Below are 21,051 nucleotides of genomic sequence, written 5' to 3'. Positions count from 1 at the left end.
ACCCACTGTGCCACCGGGGGCTCCATTAGATAAATTTTCAAATTTTGTTACATAGTGTAATTTAATGGTTTGCATGTTGGACTAAGACACTATGCAAGTCCAGGGTTGAAATCCTTGCTTGTCCCATGGAAAAGCTTTGGATGTTCTTGGACAGGTCACACTCTCTCAGCATCAGAGGAAGGCAAGAGCAAATATATTCTAAAAACAAATCTTGCCATCAGAACGCATAGTTATAAGTCATTATCATAAGTCAGAACAAATGACTTTTAGGCACATAAGAACAACAAATTAAATAACTTGATGTGTGCACATGTGCATGCCCATGAGCCAGATCAGGATGGAAAGGTTTTTAATCCTCCTCTATACTACTTTTTGAAATAACATTATTTGTGCTAACTACCTGATATAGAAGGAAAATTGTGTGATCATGAATCCCTGTTTACCATATCAGAGTGGCAGGTGGGAACGAGAGAGGGGGCCTTCTCCATGGTTGCCCCTTCCCTCTGAAACTCCCTCCCTAAAGAAATTAGAGCAGCCCCTTTACTCCTCTCCTTTAAGAAACAACGAAAACCTATTTTTGTACGTTAGCCTATGGAGAGGAAGAAGAATAGTTCAGCATTGATCCCACCTTGTCTGACGATGTTGGCGCCGATTACCCTAACTTATTGAAAAGCTATCTTTTTATATTTTTATACATATTATAATTGTTCAATGTGTTATTTATGATGCTTCATTGATTTATATATTTTAGCCAAGGTGTTTAATCTGTTTATTTTTAACTGGCAGTTTTAATGTTTTATTGTGTCATTGCACTTGGCATTGAATGTTTGCCATTTTTTGCCTCTGGAAGCTGCCCTGAGTCCCTTTGAGGCAAGATAGCAGGTAAAAAATAATGTTTATTATGATGATTATTACTACTACCAGGGAGTGTGGACTGCACAGTTGTCCAGATGTTCCTTGGCTGCAACTTCCATCTGCACATGTCAGTACATCCAGTAAGGATGCATAGGAGTAGCAGTCCAATAATATCTGAAGAGAAAACCGCTATGAGTTGCCTTAGGGCTGAGAATGGCGGTATACAAGTGAAGTAAATAAATAAACATGCCCCTCTTTCTTGGGTTTTGTGTCAGGAGCGACTTGAGAAACTGCAAGTCGCTCCTGGTGTGAGAGAATTGGCCATCTGCAAGGACGTTGCCCAGGGGACGCCTGGATGTTTTGATGTTTTACCATCCTTGTGGGAGGCTTTTCTCGTGTCCCTGCATGGGGAGCCAGAGCTGACAGAGGGAGCTCATCCGTGCTTTCCCCAGATTCGAACCTGTGACTTGTTGATCTTCAGTCCTGCCGGCACAAGGGTTTAACCCATTGTGCCACCTAGGGCTCCTAACATATCCCTAAATTTGATCAGATCCTTTTGCAACTGGTATAAAACAGTAGCTGGATGGCAATGAAAGTAAAGGGATTAAAGTCTTTGACAATACAAAGGGATTAAAGTTGGATCAGCTTTTTTGAAAATGAAGTTCAACAAGACAGAAACATAATCGTATACTTCTCATTTCTTCCAGTTTGGCCTTTATACCCTATAGCATCTGGTATCTTTGCATCTCAGTCAAATTGGATGGGGATTTTTTGAATGGGGCAGGGAGAAGTCTAAACCTGACCACTGGGCCTTTGCATGTGTTGTACTATTTTAAATGTATACAAAATGCCAGGACAGGCTTCCTGTTAGGAACATAACAAGGAACGGCTTAGGGAGCTGGACACATTCAGCCTTGAGAAGGAAAGAAGTGATACAATAACCAACTTTAAATATTGAAAGGGATGTTGTGTAGAAGACGGAGCAAGAAAAGAAAAACCACCTAACCATTAGGAAAAACATTCTGACTGCAAAATACGTTTAGTAGTAGAATTGACTCTCAGAGAGACTCTCCGTCTTTGAAGAACTTTAAACTGAGGTTGGATCAGCATCTTTCAGGCATGCTTTAGTAGTGTATTGACTTAAAGCAGGCATGGGCAAACTTCGGCCTTCCATGTGTTTTGGACTTCAACTCCCACAGTTCCTAACAGCCTACTGGCTGTAAGGAATTGTGGGAGTTGAAGTCCAAAACACGTGGAGGGACATGTGGAGAGAATTCAGAAATGACTTAAAGGCAACGAATGCAACAACACAATCCTAATACTCGATTGCAAGCTCAGTTTTCACATTGGAATGACAATGACAATGGCAAACCACATATAAATCAGCTGCATTTAAAAAACTGGTATGCCAGAAATTAGAAAAAGTCAACATGTTTAGACTGTGCATATGTCTTCAGGTAGCCTATGGACTAATGATGATCTCATTAACTGAGATAATCTCCATTATCTTGGTCAAGAGATACGCTGAGGTTGTTTGCTACTGCTATTCTCTGAAATATAGCCTACTGCAAGAGATGAACTTTGCATACCACAACACTGACATAGCCAGGAGATGTTTGGTTAATACTTGGATGGGGGACAACCATCCAAGTATTAACCCAGTGATTCTCAACCTGTGGGTCCCCCGGTGTTTTGGCCTGTAACTCCCAGAAATCCCAGCCAGTTTACCAACTGGTAGGATTTCTGGGAGTTGAAGGCCAAAACATCTGGGGACCCACAGGTTGAAAACCACTGTATTAACCAAAGTAAAGGTAAAAGTTTCCACTTGATATTAGTCATGTCCAACTCTGCGGGGTGATGTTCATCTCCATTTCTAAGCTGAGGAGCCGGCGTTGTCCGTAGACACCTCCAAGATCATGTGGCCAGCATGACTGCATGGAGTACTGTTACCTTCCTGCCAGAGCGGTACTTATTAATCTATTCACATTTGCATGTTTTCGAACTGCTAGTTTGGAAGAAGCTGGGGCTAACAGCGGGAGCTCACCCTGCTCCCCGGACTCAAACCACCAGCCTTTCGGTCAACAAGTTCAGCAGCTCAGCAGTTTAACCCACCACGCCACCAGGGGCTCCAAACATCTATTAACCAAACATCTCACAAATTCCACAGCCAATATAGGTGTTTTACAATGCCATAAAGAAGGAAGATCAAAGATCAAGGAAGATCAAAGAATGCTGGGTGACCAAAAGGAAGGAGGAAGTCCTGAGGGCTCTTCTTCATAGAGAATGGAGCAACAGCACCCCCTGGACTCAAGCCCAACTTTCCATGGCACCTCCTGTTCTGTTCTGTCTGTCTGTGTATTGTCTATACAAAGCGGCATTGAATGTTTGCCGTGTATGTGTACTATGATCCGCCCTGAGTTGTTGTTGTTATTGTTGTTGTTATATGACAATGTTGTGATGTGAAATGTTCATCTTTCCATACTATAGCTCAGCCTCTGCCTGATGGAAAGCCAATCTGATGAAGCCCTCTTTTAGGAAAGCGTCCTCCCCAGTCCACTCTTGACTCACCACACACACCAGTGGTGTAATGTATAACCAGCACCACTTCATGTAGGGCAGAGGCCGGTAGCCAATCATGCGGGCAACATCATCCATGAAGCGATCAGCTCCTGGAGGAACAAGAAATTAGACGTTAGCTTCCACTGAGATGGCCCTGCCTGTGGTCTGAAATCAACATATTAAAAGAGATTCCCAGACTCAATTCCTGAGGTTGGAAAAGTCACACATCTAGATTTCAATTCCTAACAGCCTCAGGCCCCTTCCTTTTCCCCCTCAGCCACTTAAGGGGGAAAGGAAAAGGCCTGAGGCTGTTAGGAATTGTGGGAGTTGAAGTCCAAAACACCTGGAGAGCCCAATCTCTCACTATCTCCAGATAGCATGGCCAATGGCCATCCGTCGTAGCCATATTAGCTGGGGATCCTGAGAATTATAGCCTGATGCACAGGATGGTAATGGGTAAGAGGTGGCTAACCGATAGGTTTCCTCTGACATTAAGTCTAGTTGTGTCCAACTCTGGGAGTTGGTGCTCACCCCCCATTTCTAAGCTGCAGAGCCGGCGTTGTCCATAGACACCTCCAAGGTCATGTGGCCAGCATGACTGCATGGAGTGCTGTTATCTTCCCGCACAAGTGGTACCTATTGATCTACTCACATTTGCATGTTTTCAAACTGCTATGTTGGCAGAAGCTGGGCCTAACAGCAGGAGCTCACCCCACTCCCCAGATTCGAACCACCAACCTTTTGGTCAGCAAGTTCAGCAGCGCAACAGTTTAACCTGCTGCACCACCAGGGGGCCTATCCAATATCATCAGTAAAAAGGCAAATGACAGCAGAAGGAAGAAGAAGAATAACATTCCCTCGCTCCCAGTCTTCTTTGGCACTTACCATAGACCCAGGCGATCACCACACACTCCCAGAAGGCCTGCCACAGAAGTGTGATTCCACTGGCTGAATAATTGTCAAAGAGCTGAAAGACATACATGCCTCCCTAGGAGCCACAAGATGAAGAAAAAGAACCAGTTGAAATATACAGTATTTAATCAATTATAAAGCACCTTTGATTGTAATGCATACTTCTATTTTAAAGATGTGCATTGCGGCAAATGTAACACACAATTTTCCCTCCTGCTGCCTACCTCAGAGCAGTTGATAAGCAAAAGGAAGCCACGCTACTCCATCAGGCCAAGACTAGCAGACTTGCTAGCCTTGGTCTGGCAGATGGGCTGCTAAGGTTTCCTTCACGAGGCCTTCAAAACCAAGAAGGAGGTTCTGAAGACCTTGTCAATGAGACCAGTTGGGAAGTTATTCCCCTCCATTAGGCCGAGGTTGATGAGTTTAGCAGCCTTGGTCTGACAAAGGGTTAGGAGCGGGTTTATGTGTGCGATTCTAACACAATTGAATCTAATGCACACCTTAATTTTGGGTATGTACTTTAGCCAAAAAAGCATTAGATTCAAGCAAATATGGCAATTCATGCATAAATATTGCTTTTTATTGCAGCAAATGGTGCAGTGACTTGAGTATTGGTATATGATGTCAGGGACCAGGGTTCAAATCCCTGCTCAGTCTTGGAAACGCACTGGGTGAACTTGAACGAGTCACTCCCTCTCAAACTTACAGGGAGGCAAAGTCAACTCTCTCTGAACAAATCCTGCCAAGAAAACCCTGTAATAGGGTCACTTTAGGGCAGGTATGGGCAAATCCAGGCTTGGGGGCAGATGTGAACCTTTGGGCCCTCCTTTCTCTCACCATCCTATCCTTCCTTCTCTCTTTTCTTCTTTGTTCCAGCCTTTCTGTCCTTCCTTCCTTCTCTCCCTCTTTCTCCTTCCATCCTTCCCGTCCACCCTTTCATCCTTCCTTCCTTCCTTCCTTCCCTCTTCCCTCCCTCCTTTCCTTTCTCTCTTTCTCCTTCCTTCCATCTATTTTGCCTTTCCTTCCTTCTCTTTTTCCTCTCTCCCTTCCCTTCCATCTTTTCATCCTTCCTTCCCTCTTTCCTCCCTCCTTCCCCCCTCGCTTTCTCCTTCTTTCCCTTTTACCTTTCCTTCCTTCCTTCCCTCTTTCCTCCCTCCTTCCCCCTCTCGCTTTCGCCTTCCTTCCCTTTTACCTTTCCTTCCTTTTCTCTTCCCTCCCTTCTCCCCTTCCCTCCCTTCCCTCCCTCTTTCTCCCTCCCTCCATTCCCTTCCTTCCCTTTTACCTTTCCTTCCTCCCTCTTCCCTCCCTTTTTCCTTCCCTCTCTTTTGTCTTTCCTTACTTCGCTCTTCCATCCCTCCCTCCCCTCCATTCCATTCCGTCCTTTCCTCCCTCCCGTCTACCCTTTCTTCCTTTTCTTTTTCCTTCCCCCTTTCCTCCTGGGGGATGTTTAGCCGGGAGAAAAGAAGGTAGAGAGGGGACATGAGAATAATGATTCAAGATTTCAGAGGGTGCCCCATTGAGGAGGGAGTGGGGGACTGACTTTCTACTGCTCTAGAGACGAGTGCCCAAGGGAGCAATGGTTTCAAATGGTAGGGAAAGAGATTTGACTGAAAAGATTAGGAAGAACTTCCTGGAGAGTGGCATAAGCTGCTTCGGAGTGTGGTGGAGTATCTTTCTCTGGAGGCTTTTCCACAGAGGCTGTCTATTGGGAGTGCTTTAACTGTGCCTTCCTGCATGGCAGGGTGCTGGACTGGATGGCCCTTGGGTTCTCTTCTAGCTCAAGGATTCTGTATCAGGAGTAGACAAAACAGGTTCTCCTCTTCCTCTCCTCTTCCTCTCCTGTCTACCATTTCATCCTGACCAAGACCATTCATTCCTCCCCGTGTCGGCCTCACCTGAGTCACCATGGAGAGATCAAGGATGCAGCAAACCAGGCAACAGATTGCGGCTGTGATCTCCCTGCGCGGTGAGCCTGCCCCGGGCTGCTGCGGGAACATGTCCAGGATACCCGTGATGAAACCCTCCACTCCCACAAACTGAGAGGAAGACATGGGAGAAGAAGGGGGGGGGGGGAGAGAAAGTTGAGAGTACTGAATGACTACCAGGTACTGGGCTTCATGCTATGTAATGCAGGGATGTTGTTTCCCCAAAAGGCATACACATTATCTATGATCTATTGTAGTTTGCACGTTATCCAGCTTTTGTGTGAGACTTTTTCTGATTCTGAAAGGTTGCAATGTTTCTCCTTAGGCTTAATTACACTATGTAATATGTTTTTGTTCCTGGGTTATAAAGGTCATTTCCTCATTGGTTCTATCATAAAAACATGGAAAAGTTTTAGTAAACTGCCAAAACTTTGTTTCTGCGGGACATCCTGCAGCATGTTGTGCTATAGTTTTTCAATGAATATCTCTTAGAGCAGGTATGCACAAACTTGGGCTCTCCAGGTGTTTTGGACTTCAACTCCCACAGTTTCTAACAGCCATTAGGCTGTTAGGAATTATGGGAGTTGATGTTCAGAACATCTGGAGGGACAAAGTTTGCCCATGCCTGATCATAGAGTCTCAATCAATTGGCCACAAAAACGAAGTTTCTGGAGTAGAACAACTACTTTCAAAGTAAGCACCACACTATTAAACAGGAAATAACACTTTTAAGCCAGGAACAGATTTTTTTTTCAAATTTTGATACATAGTGTTGTCTGTAGGATGAAATTTAGACTTAAATTTGTTCTTGTTTTTGGTTCTACCGTAGTGGTTTTGCCCCCCAACCTCCAACTCTAGGCATATCTCAGTTAAGAAGTCTCTAACAAAGAAGCTCCTTTTTACAAAGTCTTATCCCCACCTTTTTTGCCTCCTGTTTTTTTAATTAGCTGCAATTTGTTTAGTAGGAGGTTTGGTGAAGGAGTGCTGGAGAGACACCAGTTTTTAGTCTCAGATTATAGTAGCATATCTTTAGTAAAGAATGCAATAAACGCTTGTGGTGGGTAAGAATGGCATGCTGCTGTAACCATTCATGTTGTAACCATGGCTGCAACAGAGGAGGTAAAGAGCAGATGCCTCCAGGATTCCACAAAAAGTATTAGTGGAGAAATGTTTTGGTCTTCTCCCAAAAGGGAAACAATGCTCAACTTGGGAGGTTGCAGGAGGGAAAATGCAGCATAGAATAGGTAAAAAGGATATACATCAATACCTGGCTACCCTAAATTAATTCAAACCTCCAGGACTAGATGAATGACATCCAAGGATATTAGACAAACTGACAGAAGTTATCTCAGAACCACTAACAATAATTTGCGAATTTCCAGAGGATAGAAGAAAGTCCAGCAGACTGGAAGGAGGCAAATGTTATCTCCATCTTCAAAAAGAGAACAACTGCCCAGGTAGCCTGATCTCAAATTTCTGTTAAAGCAGGAACATGCAGGAACATATTGGCTTTGTTAACTGAGCTATACCTGTACTGGTATGCATGCTGTCCGCTTCCAATAACTTGAAGCAGGTGACCTACTCTTGATTTAAGAATGAGGTTCTGATATTGTTTGCATTTGCTGGAATGAGAATCAAGCAGCCTTCCAGATGTTGTTGGACTACAGTTCCCAGCATTCCTCGCTGCTATTTTTGCTGGCTAGGGCTGCTTAAACATGTAGTTCAAGAACATCTGGAGGGTTCAAGGATTCCCAGCCCTGGCAGAGAAGGCAGAAAGGCATCCATATATTGCTGAGTTGTAAATATGGATTAGTGGTGCAAATTCTGAATTTTCATGCTCACCTCAGCTTCTGAGAGCTAAGGACAGAAATGTGTGTCTTCTGAACAGTCTCAGACACTTTCCTCAGTGGCTGCTATTTCAAAAACAACAAGAATAACTCCAAAGCAAACAAAAATCAGAAATATTAAATGCACATGTGCATTTAACATATTGGCTCTTACTTGGAGGGCTGAGGACAAAGAAGGCAGTGGTGGGCAGTTCAAAATCAGGCTGGTAGTGTGATTTGTCTTATTTTAGAGAGAAAAATATTTTGCACTTTGCTCATGCTCAGTAGCATCCTGAAAGTCCCAGTGAAAATGCATAATGTGCATCCAAGTAGACACCAATGCGTGCTGGATACTCTTAAGTTCCCCTTTACAGGCTCTATGGGCATGCATCCCATTCTCAGATATATCCCTTGACTTGGATATATCAGGGCTGTCAACTTGCTGCTGCAAGCTTGTCATAGCATCTTTATACCTGGAAAGCACAATACTGTCTCCTCAAGCTATGAAAAAGCTCCTCAAGCTCCCCAACCACTGATGTCTGCAGATAAAAATACGGTTAAAGGCACAGAACAACCCAATTGTTTCTGGTAGCAAATTTCAGGCAAGTACTGATCATTGCAGCCTCTATATCCATGCACTAAAGGGAAGAGTCCAAAATGCAGACAGGTATGTTGATCCATATCAACAAATCTGCCTGCAGTTTTTATCTCTACAAGGCACAGGTCTTTAGTAAAGCTAATGGATTTTAATTGTACTGTTTTGTATTAAAACAGGGCCTGCTCAAAACCATGTATTTCCACCCCAATGAATGTGATGAGTGCAGCTCTTTAGTTCAATGTGTTGTTGAAGGCTTTCATGGCCAGAATCAATGACGTGGGTGAAACATCAGGGGAGAGTTGTTGTGTTTTCCGGGCTGTATGGCCATGTTCCAGAAGCATTCTCTCCTGACATTTTGCCCACATCTATGGCAGGCATCCCCAGTGGTTGTGGGGTCTGTTGCAAATTATGTAAGTGAGGTTTATATATCTGTGGAACATCCAAGATGGGGGAAAGAACTCTTATCTGCACGAGGCAACTGTGAATACTGCAATTTGCACCTTGATTTGCACCTGCGGTTTCAAGGCCTGGCCACTTGCTGCCTGTGGGAATCCTTTGTTGGGAAATGTTAGATACAGGCATTAAATGCTAATCAAGGTGGCAAATTTCAACATTTACACATACCTCTAACAGACAAGAGTTCTTTCCCCCACCCTGGACATTTCACAGATATATAAACTTCACTTACTTAGCTTCTAATGGGCCCATCAACTCAGAGGATGCCTGCCATAGATGTGGGCGAAACATAGGGGAAAATGCTCCTGGAACATGACAATACAACATGGAAAACTCACAGCAACCCAACTTTAGCTTAGTTCCTAAACTTGGTCCTCTGGGCATTTTTGGACTTCAGCTTCCATAATTCCTGAATCTTGACCAAACTGGCTGGGGCTTCTGGGAGAAGAAGTCCAAGAATCTTGGAAGACCAATGTTTGGGAACCACTGTCTTTGAAGGCAGAGTGAGGAGTGTGGCGGATGAGATCCTTCTCCCTGAAAAATCCCAATGCTTTGACCCTGCAAGGCATAGATTTCCGACACCACTCCCTCCCCGCACCCTTTCCAGCCCCACATGTGGTTACCTGGCTGTCCAGCCCCAGCACAAGAAGCATGAAGAAAAACAGAATAGCCCAGAGTGGGGAAAGTGGCATCAGAGTCACAGCTTTAGGATAGGCAATGAAGGCCAGGCCAGGACCTGAAAGAGACAAGATCATTTTAGAGGGACATTGGCTTCATATAATTCTGCAAAGGTCTTAGAAGCTGACTTAACCAATCATCCAGCCATCTGATTGGTAGCTGCTTCTACTATCAGGGTAATATTTCTATCCCCAGACCAGGAATTAAATCCCTTGACTATTTCCCCATGCAAAGCAGACACTCCTCACCACTGTGCTGCTTTGATCCATGCAAAACATCTTGCAAAACTCATAGAGGAGGAAATCAGAGTCAGGATGAAAGGCAATCCCCAATGCTGATACTCACCTGACTCTGCGACTTGGGAGATGTCCACCCCTTGCTCCGACGCCATAAAGCCCAATACTGAAAACACCACAAAGCCAGCAAAGAAGCTGGTTGAACTGTTGATCACAGCCAAGAGGTAGGCATCCCTGTGGGGAGGAACAGGCAAGTCACTTGCCGCGTAGGGCTTATGATGCAGCACACAGGACTTCTGCTCACCTGGAAGTCTTTCCCTTTCTAACCTGGAAGCCCATCCCTCTAACTCAGACCTGGGCAATATTCAGACTCCAAGTGTTTTGGACTTCAACTCCCAGAATTCCTGGTTATTAGAACACCTGGTTAAGGCTTCTAAGATTTGGAGGCCCAAACACCTGGAGGGTTGGAAGTTGTGAAGGCCTGCTCTCATTTCAGGGGTGCATCTATGCTGCAGAAATAATGCAGTGTGACACCACTTCAACTAACATGGCTATGTCATAATGGGAGCTCAGGTTTTACAAGATCTTTTGCCTTCTCTGACAAATAATGATGTTCCTCACCAAATTATAGGTCCCCTGATTCAGTCAAGGCAGTTAAAGTTGTGTCAAATTGCATCAATACTACAATGTGTTGTTGCTGTTGTTGTTGTTGTTGTTATATCTGCCACTTTCCTCTCTTAAAGTAGACTCAAAGCAGTATAGATCAAGCAGGGGCAAACTTGGGCTCTCCAGCTGTTTTTGGACGTCAACTCCCACAATTCCTAGCAGCAGGGTGGAAGAAAGAACTTTTCTCTGCTGGAGGCAAGTGTGAATGTTGCAATTGGCCATTTTGATTAGCATTGAATGGCCTTGCAGCTTCAAAGGAGGAAACCATGAAAATGAACAAAATCAGGCTACCAGTATTTTAAAAACTCTAAAATAAGGAAAATAAATAAAGAATAACACTAAAAGACAGGAAACAAACAGGGCCAGCTAATGCCTACCAACAAAGGATTCCTTCAGGCAGGAAGCAGACATGCTTTGCAGCTCGGTCAGCTGGCCCTGACTGAGTCTTACACCTCCCAACAAAGGATCCCCCAAGCAGCAAAGGCCAGGCTTTGAAGTTGCAAGACCATCAAATGCTAATCAAGCTGACCAATTACAACATTCATACTTGCCTCAAGCAGACAAGAGTTCTTTCTCCCACTCTGGACATTGCACAGATATATAAACCCCACTTGCCTAGTTTCCAACAGACCTCACAACCTCTGAGGACACCTGCCATAGATGTGGGTGAAATGACAGGAGAGAATGCTTCTGGTCATACAGCCTGGAAAACTCACAGCAACCCAAAACAGAAGGTTATTGGGAATTATGGAAGAGGAAAGACTATTTTTTAAAAAAAACAAAACTGTATAACATTTTAAACCTTTTCTTTTCTGCTACAAAGGGTTTTTTGCGCAGTCTTTAAAATGCAGTGTCTTCCAGGATTCAGACTTGAGCTGGACTTACACTGCCCTTTATACTGGGATTTGATCCCAGATTATCTGCTTTGATCTGGATAATATGAGGGCCTTTCCACACAGCCATATAACCCAGAATATCAAGGCAGAAAATCCCACAATATCTGCTTTGAACTGGGTTATCTGAGTCCACACTGCCACATATACCAATTCAAAGAAGAAAATGTGGGATTTTATTCAGCTGTGTGAAAGGGGCCTGAGTGTACACTGCCAGATAATCTGGGATAAGAAGATAATCTGGGATCACATCCTGGAATATAGGGCAGTGTGGAAGCGGCCATAGATGGGAGATGCTATCTTTTGGACATGGAAAGTGTCATGGACCTCAAGGCGGAAAGTGAGGAATATGTGATGGGCAGGTGGGGGACCTCACCTGTAGCAGTTGTTGTGGAATCGGTTGTAGCTGCCAAGTGCGGTCAGGGCTCCCAGCCCGATAGCATATGAGAAGAAGATCTGGGTGCCAGCATCAATCCATACCTGGGATGGAGGAACAGCCGTGGTATAAACCCCACCGAGTGGGGGGCAGAGCTCTCGCTTGCATGGCCTGGCCAGGCCACCACAGGGCAGCGTTGGTTACATGCAAGGGCCTCCTTCCCTGCACAGACACATGGGCTAGCTAGCCTCGTCATCTCCCAATGGCTTCCCCCAGCCCCACAGCCCTCCTTCGCTTCCTCCCAGACCCTGTTCTTACCTGAGCCACGGCCAGCTTGGACCAGTCTGGCTTCAAGTAGTAGACGATGCCATCGAGTGCACCTGGCAACGTCACCCCGTGTAAGAGCAGCAAGATCAAAACCACGTAGGGGAACAGCGCAGTGAAATATACCACCTGCCAAACAAGGATTGAGTTATGAGCTGAGGGCAAGCGGATGGGCTGCAAACCACAAGGGAGAGGCTGCCTCCTGTTTGGTGGGTCAGCAGATCTCAGTCACAGAATTGCAGAGTTGGAAGAGGTAGGGTTATTTTTTTTATTATATATGTGATATTGTGATAATTTTACTCTTATGTTGTTTTGTTAATTTATGCTATGCTGTTTACTCTTTATGTTTTGGTGATGTTACTTGGAAACCGCCCTGAGTCCCCCTCGGGGAGATAGAGCGGTATTTAAATAAAGTTATTATTATTATTATTATTATTATTATTATTATTATTATCCCTAAGTCCATGCAGGGATGCATAACGCTATGTAACAAAATTGGGGGGGGGGGGACTGTTCCTGGTTTGAAAGTGTTATTTCCTGTTTAATTGTGTAGTAATTACTTTGAAAGAAGTTGTGCTACTCCAGAAACTTCGTTTTTGTAGCTGCCACAAACTATATTGAATTGGTTGAGACTCTATGACAGCGTTTCTCAACAGGGGGGGGGGGTCACGAGGGGTTTTTAGAAGGGTCACCATAGACCATCAGATATATTTCTGCTGGTCGTAGGAACCCCTTTGGCAGAAAAGGCTGAAGATCTCTCCGCCTGTCCTTCTCTTGCTTTTTGGAAACAGATGGTGAATCCTCCTACCAAAAACCCTCCCTCGCCATGATTGGCCGGCCTCTCAGCTGGCCTATCAACCAAGGGGAGGGCTGTTTCTGAGACTCCAAGTGGTGAGGGGAGAGCAGGCGTGCTCAGCACATGGCAGTGTGGTGTGCATGTGAAGGCAAGGGAAAGTGTGTGGGGCTGAAGGGAGGCTCGCACCAGCAAGTTCCAAGGCATGAGAGTTCTGTGTGGGAACTTTGGTCCAATTCTATAATTGATGGGGTTCAGAATGTTCTTTTATTGGAGGTGAACTATAAATCCCAGCAACTCCACCTCCCCAATGTAAAAGGTCTATTTTCCCCATACTTCACCAATGTTCACATATTGAGTATTTGTGCCAAGTTTGGTCCAGATCCATCATTGTTTGAGTCCACAGTACTCTCTGGATGTAGGTGAACTACAACTCCCAAACTCAAGGCTTCTTACCTGATGCCCACCAAACCCTTCCAGTATTTTCCGTTGGTCATGGGAGTTCTGTGTGCAAATTTGGTTCAATTCCATTGTTTGTGGAGTTCAGAATGCTCTTTGCTTGTAGGTGAACTATAAATCCCAGCAACTACAACTCCCAAATGACAAAATCAATCAACCCCCCAACCTCACCAATATTCAAAATTGGGCGTATTGGGTATTTGTGCTGAATTTGGTCCAGAGAATGAAAATACATCCTGCATCTCAGATATTTACATTACGATTCATAACAGTAGCAAAATTAGAGTTATGAAGTAGCAATGAAAATAATTTCATGGTTGGGGGTCAGAACAACATGAGGAACTGTATTAAGGGGGTCACAACATTAGGAAGGTTGAGAATCACTGCTTTAAAACATTTAAACATGACATCCCAGGTATGGGCAAACTTGGCCCCCCCAGGTGTTTTGGGTTAAGCGGCTGAGGGGGAAAAAGGGCCTGAGGCTGTTAGGAATTGTGGGAGTTGAAGTCCAAAACACCTGGGGGGCCAAGTTTGCTCATGCCTGTGATAGCCAATAGGACATCTCCTGTTCTGCTTCAGATTGCAAAAATATCTTCTATCAGCTCTGCTAAAACAAAACTCTCATTAAGCCCATCTCTCTTTCCTCCGATTCCTGCACACAGACAGACGCCTCTGGTAATAACAGAACAGTGTCTGGGATTCTTTTTTCTTTGTCTGTTTCAATAGCTGTTTCAATATGTTTCCACCGGGAATAATAAATCAGGAAACATTATGACGCCACCTGATACCAAGCCAGAAATATAGACAAGAGGCAAGCGCCCTGCCATTCGAGCTGACATCAGATGTGAAATGACACCAGCGGCATTTGCTTGTATATACGATGCTGCCTTCTTCCGACTGGTTATGTAACACTCTTCCAGACACCACAGCTCTTATATAACATCTGCCGATAATTGAGGTCATATGGAGCTTTGTGGAGGAGAGGAAGAAGCCTTCAAGAGATATTGCTTGGATATTCACTCACAGAAAAAGGTTCTGGATATGATGAGGCCTATGCCAGGAACAGAAAGGGAGAGCATGCTATCAGATTTTTTAATCTCAGTGCTCATGAGACTGGAAGCAAGCTCAGCTTTCAGGAAAAAGGAATGGAGCATTTCAGCATTCGGATGCTGCTAAATTCTTCATTAGCTTTTCAGACTACAACTCCTGTTGGAAATAGCAACCTTCTACAAGCCTCCTATACTAGTTATTTGTTATGTATATAATTCAGATTGGTTACTATATTGTATATGTGTATGATTTCAATTTGTGTCCAATTCTGGGCATTGTGTCCAATTCTGGGCACCACAATTCAAGAGAGATATTGACAAGCTGGAATGTGTCCAGAAGAGGGCGACTAAAATGATCAAGGGTCTGGAGAACAAGCCCTATGAGGAGCGGCTTAGGGAACTGGGCATGTTTAGCCTGAAGAAGAGAAGGCTGAGAGGAGATATGATAGCCATGTATAAATATGTGAGAGGAAGCCACAGGGAGGAGGGAGCAAGCTTGTTTTCTGCTTCCTTGGAGACTAGGACGCGGAACAATGGCTTCAAACTACAAGAGAGGAGATTCCATCTGAACATTAGGAAGAACTTCCTGACTGTGAGAGCCATTCAGCAGTGGAACTCTCTGCCCCGGAGTGTGGTGGAGGCTCCTTCTTTGGAAGCTTTTAAGCAGAAGCTGGATGGCCATCTGTCAGGGGTGATTTGAATGCAATATTCCTGCTTCTTGGCAGGGGGTTGGACTGGATGGCTCATGAGGTCTCTTCCAACTCTTTGATTCTATGATTCTATGATTTGGTATGTAGTTTTCCCTTAACTCTATGTTGATTGAAGTTGTGGGAGGGTCTGCAGATCAGGTGATCAGATCTGGGACTATTCAGACTGAGACTCCATTTTTAAAAGTCAGTATTAGAATCATAGACTCATAGAATCATAGAGTTGGAAGAGACCTCATGGGCCATCCAGTCCAATCCCCTGCCAAGAAGCAGGAATATTGCATTCAAATCACCCCTGACAGATGGCCACCTAGCCTCTGTTTAAATAGTTCACTGCTGAATGGCTCTCACAGTCAGGAAGTTCTTCCTCATGTTCAGATGTAATCTCCTTTCTTGTAGTTTGAAGCCATTGTTCCGCGTCCTAGTCTCCAGGAAAGCAGAAAACAAGCTTGCTCCCTCCTCCCCGTGACTTCCTCTCACGTATTTATACATGGCTATCATATCTCCTCTCAGCCTTCGCTTCTTCAGGCTAAACATGCCCAGCTCTTTAAGCTGCTCCTCATAGGGCTTGTTCTCCAGACCCTTGATCATTTTAGTCACCCTCCTCTGAATGCATTCCAGCTTGTCAATATCTCTCTTAAATTGTGGTGCCTAGAATTGGACACAATATTCCAGGTGTGGTCTAACCAAGGTGGAATAGAGGGGTAGCATGACTCCCCTAGATCTAGACACTATGCTCTACATGAACACACTATGAACACAACTTATGTATAGACATAAGTTGTGTTCATTATGCATTAGACATAAGACTGAGAAGAGACTGCGGCAGAATGCCTTAGAGCCTCGTTCCTCAACTTTGAGGTCAGGACCCCGGGGAGGGTCGCAAGGGGGTTTCAGAGGGGTCACCAAAGACCATCAAGAAAACACATATTTCTGATGGTCTTGAGAACCCCATTGGCAGAGAAGGCTGAAGATCTCTCCACCTGTCTTTCTCTTCCTTTTTGGATCCAGACGGCAAATCCTCTCACCAAAAGCCCTGCTGTGATTGGCCAGCCTCTCAGCTGTTTCTGAGACTTCCAAATGCTCCCAAGTGCTGAGGGGGAGAGCAGGCGTGCTCAGCACATGGCAGTGTGGTGTGCATGTGCAAGTGAGGGAGAGTACGCGAGGCTGGAGGGAGGCTCGAGTCCCTTTCAAGGCAGGGATAAAAGCACCCTTTGATTGTAGGTTAATTACAAATTTTATGGTTGGGGGATCACCACAACATGAGAAACTGTATTAAGGGGTCGCAACAGTAGGATGGTTGAGAAAGATTGCCTTAGAGAACTTACTGTTTAAACTTTCAACTGATAAGCAATGTACCTGTATGCTAAATACATGAAGTTTGTAAGTAAACCAATTGTATTATTGATGTTTTAATTTTAATTTTTATGTTTTATGTCTAAATGTTATTTTATGTTTTATATTTTAATATGGCTAGGTTTTAAATTTATAGTTATGGTATATGTTATTGTCTAGCTATTATGTTTTGGTTTTCACATGTATTCTTTTATCTCACCCAAGTTTTTAATTAGTTTTTCTTTTAATCATTACATGTAGCTTGCCCATTGTCATTGTGTTTGTGCTTATCGTAATTTTATATTGTTATGTATTCACATGTTTTATGTAATTATGATGTTGTTGTTTATTGTTCGCATTTTCAGTTTGCGTTTTCGGTTTTACTCTGTTGTAATTTGTTGTTTGGGCTTGGCCTCATGTAAGCCGCTCCGAGTCCCTATCGGGGAGATGGGGACTCAAAGTATAAATAAAGATGATGATGCTTCTGCTGCTGCTGCTGCTGCTGATGATGATGATGATGATGATTACTATTATGTACAGCATTGAAGTTTGCCTTTATTATGTTGGGAACCGCTTTGAGTTCCCCAAGGGGAAAAAAGTGGTAAATAAATGTAATAAATAAATAAATAAATAAATAAATAAATAAATAAATAAATATGTTATTTTTAAAATGAAGACTACTTATTTTTGTCTCTTGAGAGCACAATTTAAAACCAAATATATTTTATGGGAGAGTAGATGTTTTTGGGCAACTAAAATAACACTTCTGAAGATCTGCATTGTGCATAAACTTTGTTTCTAACAGTTCAAAGAAATAAACGGGTATATCAGGCCAACAACTGAGAAAACTAATTGGCCTTGCATGAATACAGAGAACCCCAGAATAAACCAAATTATGGTATCTACATCTCAGTATTTTTTGTAATCACAACCTCTGTTAGAACCCATAACACTGGCCAACATGCATTTTACCGCCTCAAATGTATATTTTACCTGCTGGGTATATTTTACCTGCTGATTCCAGAAATGGCACCAGTTTCCACCTATCAGCCCTAGTTTTTGAGATACAGAACATATGCCATCTACTAGTCACCATCTGTTCACCAACAGAAAACCAGGATAACCATATCTAAGAGACTAGACCTGATATGGTCTACCCAATGCAATTTTCTGAATCAGCACTCCAAATAACCCTAGGAAGAGGCCTGAAAACCAAGGCTGTCTCTCACAAATCCCAGAATTCTTGGAAATCCTGGTTGAGAAACCCTGCTTTAGGTTCTACATCTTTTTCTTGCCAAGATACATTTTTATACTTCCTCTCAAACTTATCTGCAGTGACACATAATGATCAAGGAAGGCTTAGTTACCTTCCCAGTTGACTTGACCCCCTTCCAGATGCAGAAATAGACAATGACCCAAGTTGTGAGAAGGCAAAGGAGAAGCTGCCAACTGAGCTCTCCCGGCTCAGCCAGATCTCCTGAAATTCGCAACACCTTCTTCCTAAAGAGCAAGGAAATAGAAAGGGAAATTAAGAGTGTATGCATCCTGAAAATGCAGATTTTTTAGGAAGTATGAGACAACTCGCATCAAACAAAAGATTCTAGGATCCTATTGAAAGGCACTGAATGATGGATCATTAATTAGCAAGTGCAATTTGTTTTTGGTCCCATTCATTTTGGGATTTATCACCATGCCCTTACCAGGCACTAGAATGTCTGAGTCTCCTTCTTAATCCAAGTAACTCCTGCCCCATTCAGTCATCTCTACATGAAACATACATAACCGTTCTCTGCTGCCTCCATGCTTTTAGGATGTTTGAAGGGCAATGACACTTAGTACTGAAGTGTAAGCAGTAATGATAGAGTTAGATCATTTGAGTGACCCAGAGTGTCTTCCCTCTTTGGGCCCTACCATACAGATCCTATATCCCAGGATCTGATCCCAGGCTTTCTGTTTATCCCAGATTATCTGGTGGTGTGAGTTCATATAATCTGGTTTAAAAGCAGAAAACCTGGGATCAGATCCTGGGATACAGGGCCTGTCTGGAAGGGCCCTTAGTCTCCCTATCCTAAATCCTTTGTGACATAGACTGATATTCTGAAGTTTTTCCACTGCCTCACTCCTTAGCAGTTCTCTTTCCGTTCTTCCATGGAACTGAACTTGTTTAGATTACCACCTAGAGTACACTTTCCTATCATTGCATGGAGTTCCCATAATAAAGTTTCATTTGTTTCTCCAAGCCATCACTGCTTCTGGTCCTTTAATCATGATCTCTCTCTCTCTCTCTCTCTTTTGAGCCCACGACATGCAAGTGTAGAGAAGAGCAAACCACAGACCATTTACTACAATGCAGTCTGAGCCCTGCCACATACACAATGGAGGACCTTCTTACCGCCACACCAGAGGCACTGCAAGTGGCCAGCTTCTGGTCAAAGGAAGTTTAGTATATTGCCAAGTTTTTAACTTCATTTGTATTTTTAAATACATTATAACTGTGCCCTTAATTTGCTTCTGACACAATGAATAAAGCCAGAATCTCTACTGCACACAATTTCAAACAGGTTATGGGCCCAGAACACTTCTGCTGTGCAGCTAGTCAGTCCTCCACATTTGCTACAGTTAGGGACATGGGACCCCCATTAAAGTGAAAAACCACATTCTTGCCTTTTTTTTAACTGATAGAACACCTCTTTAGTAATGTCTAGTTTTTCCAGATGACAACCTTGTTGTCATCTTTTGCTAGAATCTTACCATAGAATTACTTTGGAAGACCTAGAGATACCTAGGGAGACATTATCTCTAGAAATCCCTGATAGTCACACTGATGGCCCCAGAGGTTCCTAGAGACAACAGTTTTAATCAAATTCCTGACCACAGGCAGTTCCTGAGTTACAAACATCCAACTTACAAATGACTCCTAGTTAAGTATGGGGCTGAGACAACATGAAGTGAGAGAAATCTATCCCTAGGAAGGGAAATTCACTCCTGAAAGAGTTAACATGGGGAAAAGGCGTCTCCACTGAAGCTTTATCACCAGTCCTTGTTTATAATAATAATAATAATAATAATAATAAACTTTATTTATATTCCGCCCTATCTCTCCAAAGGGGACACAACAAGCCAATTCGTTTTCAAAATCCAATTATCGCAGGGACAGAAAGTGAGGTGAAATCTTCTGGATTTCACCATACAAAACAGACACCACAGGGGTGTTAACCCTTCCTTATGCTACCCAAAGCTTAAAGATATATACATACACACCGAGACATACATACGCTGGAGGTGCACTTAAAAAATGAACCTGTTCTGACTTACAAAGTCAACTTAAGAACAAACCTACAGAACCTATCTTGTTTGTAACTTGGGAAATACCTGTACTCAGATCTGCAAAAGTCAAAACCAGAGATGTGGAGGGACAAACTCATTCTGACCTTCTCTCCTTTCCATCCCAGTGAGACCCATGTCAAGCCTTCCTCCAGGGAAGTTTCACCCACTTACTCCCAGAACTCAATGATGGGTGAGCGCTTGTTGTCCGCCAGGCTGCTGCAATTCCCCCCGGTGCTGTTTCCGGTGCCGTTCCCACAGTCGCCGCGGCCAAAGAGCTCTGTGCACTGTGCGGTGTTCCAGGAGTGGCCGCAGGTGGCCCAGGGCAAGGTCTCTGTCAGCGAGTGGACCAGGTAGAAAAGGCCCCAGACCAGGATCATGATGTAGTAGGTGTTGCAGAAGAAGACAATGACCATGGAGGCCAGGCCCAGACCTAGAGGGAAGACGTGGGTCAGAGCCTGGAAACGCTGAGACACACAGTGACAGAGGCAGAGCAAATGCACACACACACACACACAATCTATTTCTTTTTGGACAATAGTTCCCAATGTCCTCCAGATAGCATGGTGACTTAGGGATTGTGGGAGTTGTAGTTCAAGACACTATATGAGAGAGGGGTATTCACATCAAGACAAGGTGGGGAGGGGGGAGACTGTGGGCTACAAGGCTCAGCAGAGCCATCATTGATCATCACAGCTATAAATTAACAATATCTGTAGGACCACGCAACTTTCTATACCTACATGATAGGACTCTGGGCACTTTCACAATATACAAGGACAGTGTTGTGATTCCTCTTTGACTCCCAAAGCTGCATATTAGGGAATCCTGTTCTATGTTTTTTGCACTAGAGCTCTCTTGATGAGAATTATAAATGCTCTCTTTTATATTCCAAATCCCAACACCTCAACTGAAAAGGCAAAGACCTCAAGATTGGGAGGGGGGATAATATTTGGAAGGCTCCAACATTGTTTGTAAAAAGACATTCCTCACCATTAGAATATAACTAAAGCTGGGGGACAAGGGTTTCTTCTGACATATACTGTTCCTTGTCTTTTCTCCCCCTCCCCCCACTGTGGG

General features: G+C 43.8%; 1 protein-coding gene across 1 annotated transcript in view; it reads right to left on the bottom strand.

The window, feature by feature from the left end:
* The window catches only part of LOC132769460 (sodium- and chloride-dependent creatine transporter 1-like), a 47,526-nt gene that overhangs the window by 7,227 nt on the left and 19,248 nt on the right, over window positions 1-21,051 (bottom strand). Inside the window, exons 4-12 of the mRNA XM_060766496.2 lie at window positions 20,146-20,404; window positions 18,015-18,147; window positions 12,299-12,433; window positions 11,981-12,084; window positions 10,155-10,279; window positions 9,755-9,867; window positions 6,222-6,362; window positions 4,300-4,402; window positions 3,424-3,524 (exon numbers count right to left, since the gene is read on the bottom strand). Of these exons, the coding sequence (XP_060622479.2) occupies window positions 3,424-3,524; window positions 4,300-4,402; window positions 6,222-6,362; window positions 9,755-9,867; window positions 10,155-10,279; window positions 11,981-12,084; window positions 12,299-12,433; window positions 18,015-18,147; window positions 20,146-20,404 (1,214 nt within the window). The remainder of the gene's footprint in view (window positions 1-3,423; window positions 3,525-4,299; window positions 4,403-6,221; window positions 6,363-9,754; window positions 9,868-10,154; window positions 10,280-11,980; window positions 12,085-12,298; window positions 12,434-18,014; window positions 18,148-20,145; window positions 20,405-21,051) is intronic.

This window comes from Anolis sagrei, chromosome 2 (assembly GCF_037176765.1).
Source record: "Anolis sagrei isolate rAnoSag1 chromosome 2, rAnoSag1.mat, whole genome shotgun sequence".
Taxonomy (NCBI): Eukaryota; Metazoa; Chordata; class Lepidosauria; order Squamata; family Dactyloidae; genus Anolis; species Anolis sagrei.
This window is presented reverse-complemented; position numbering and strand designations above follow the sequence as displayed.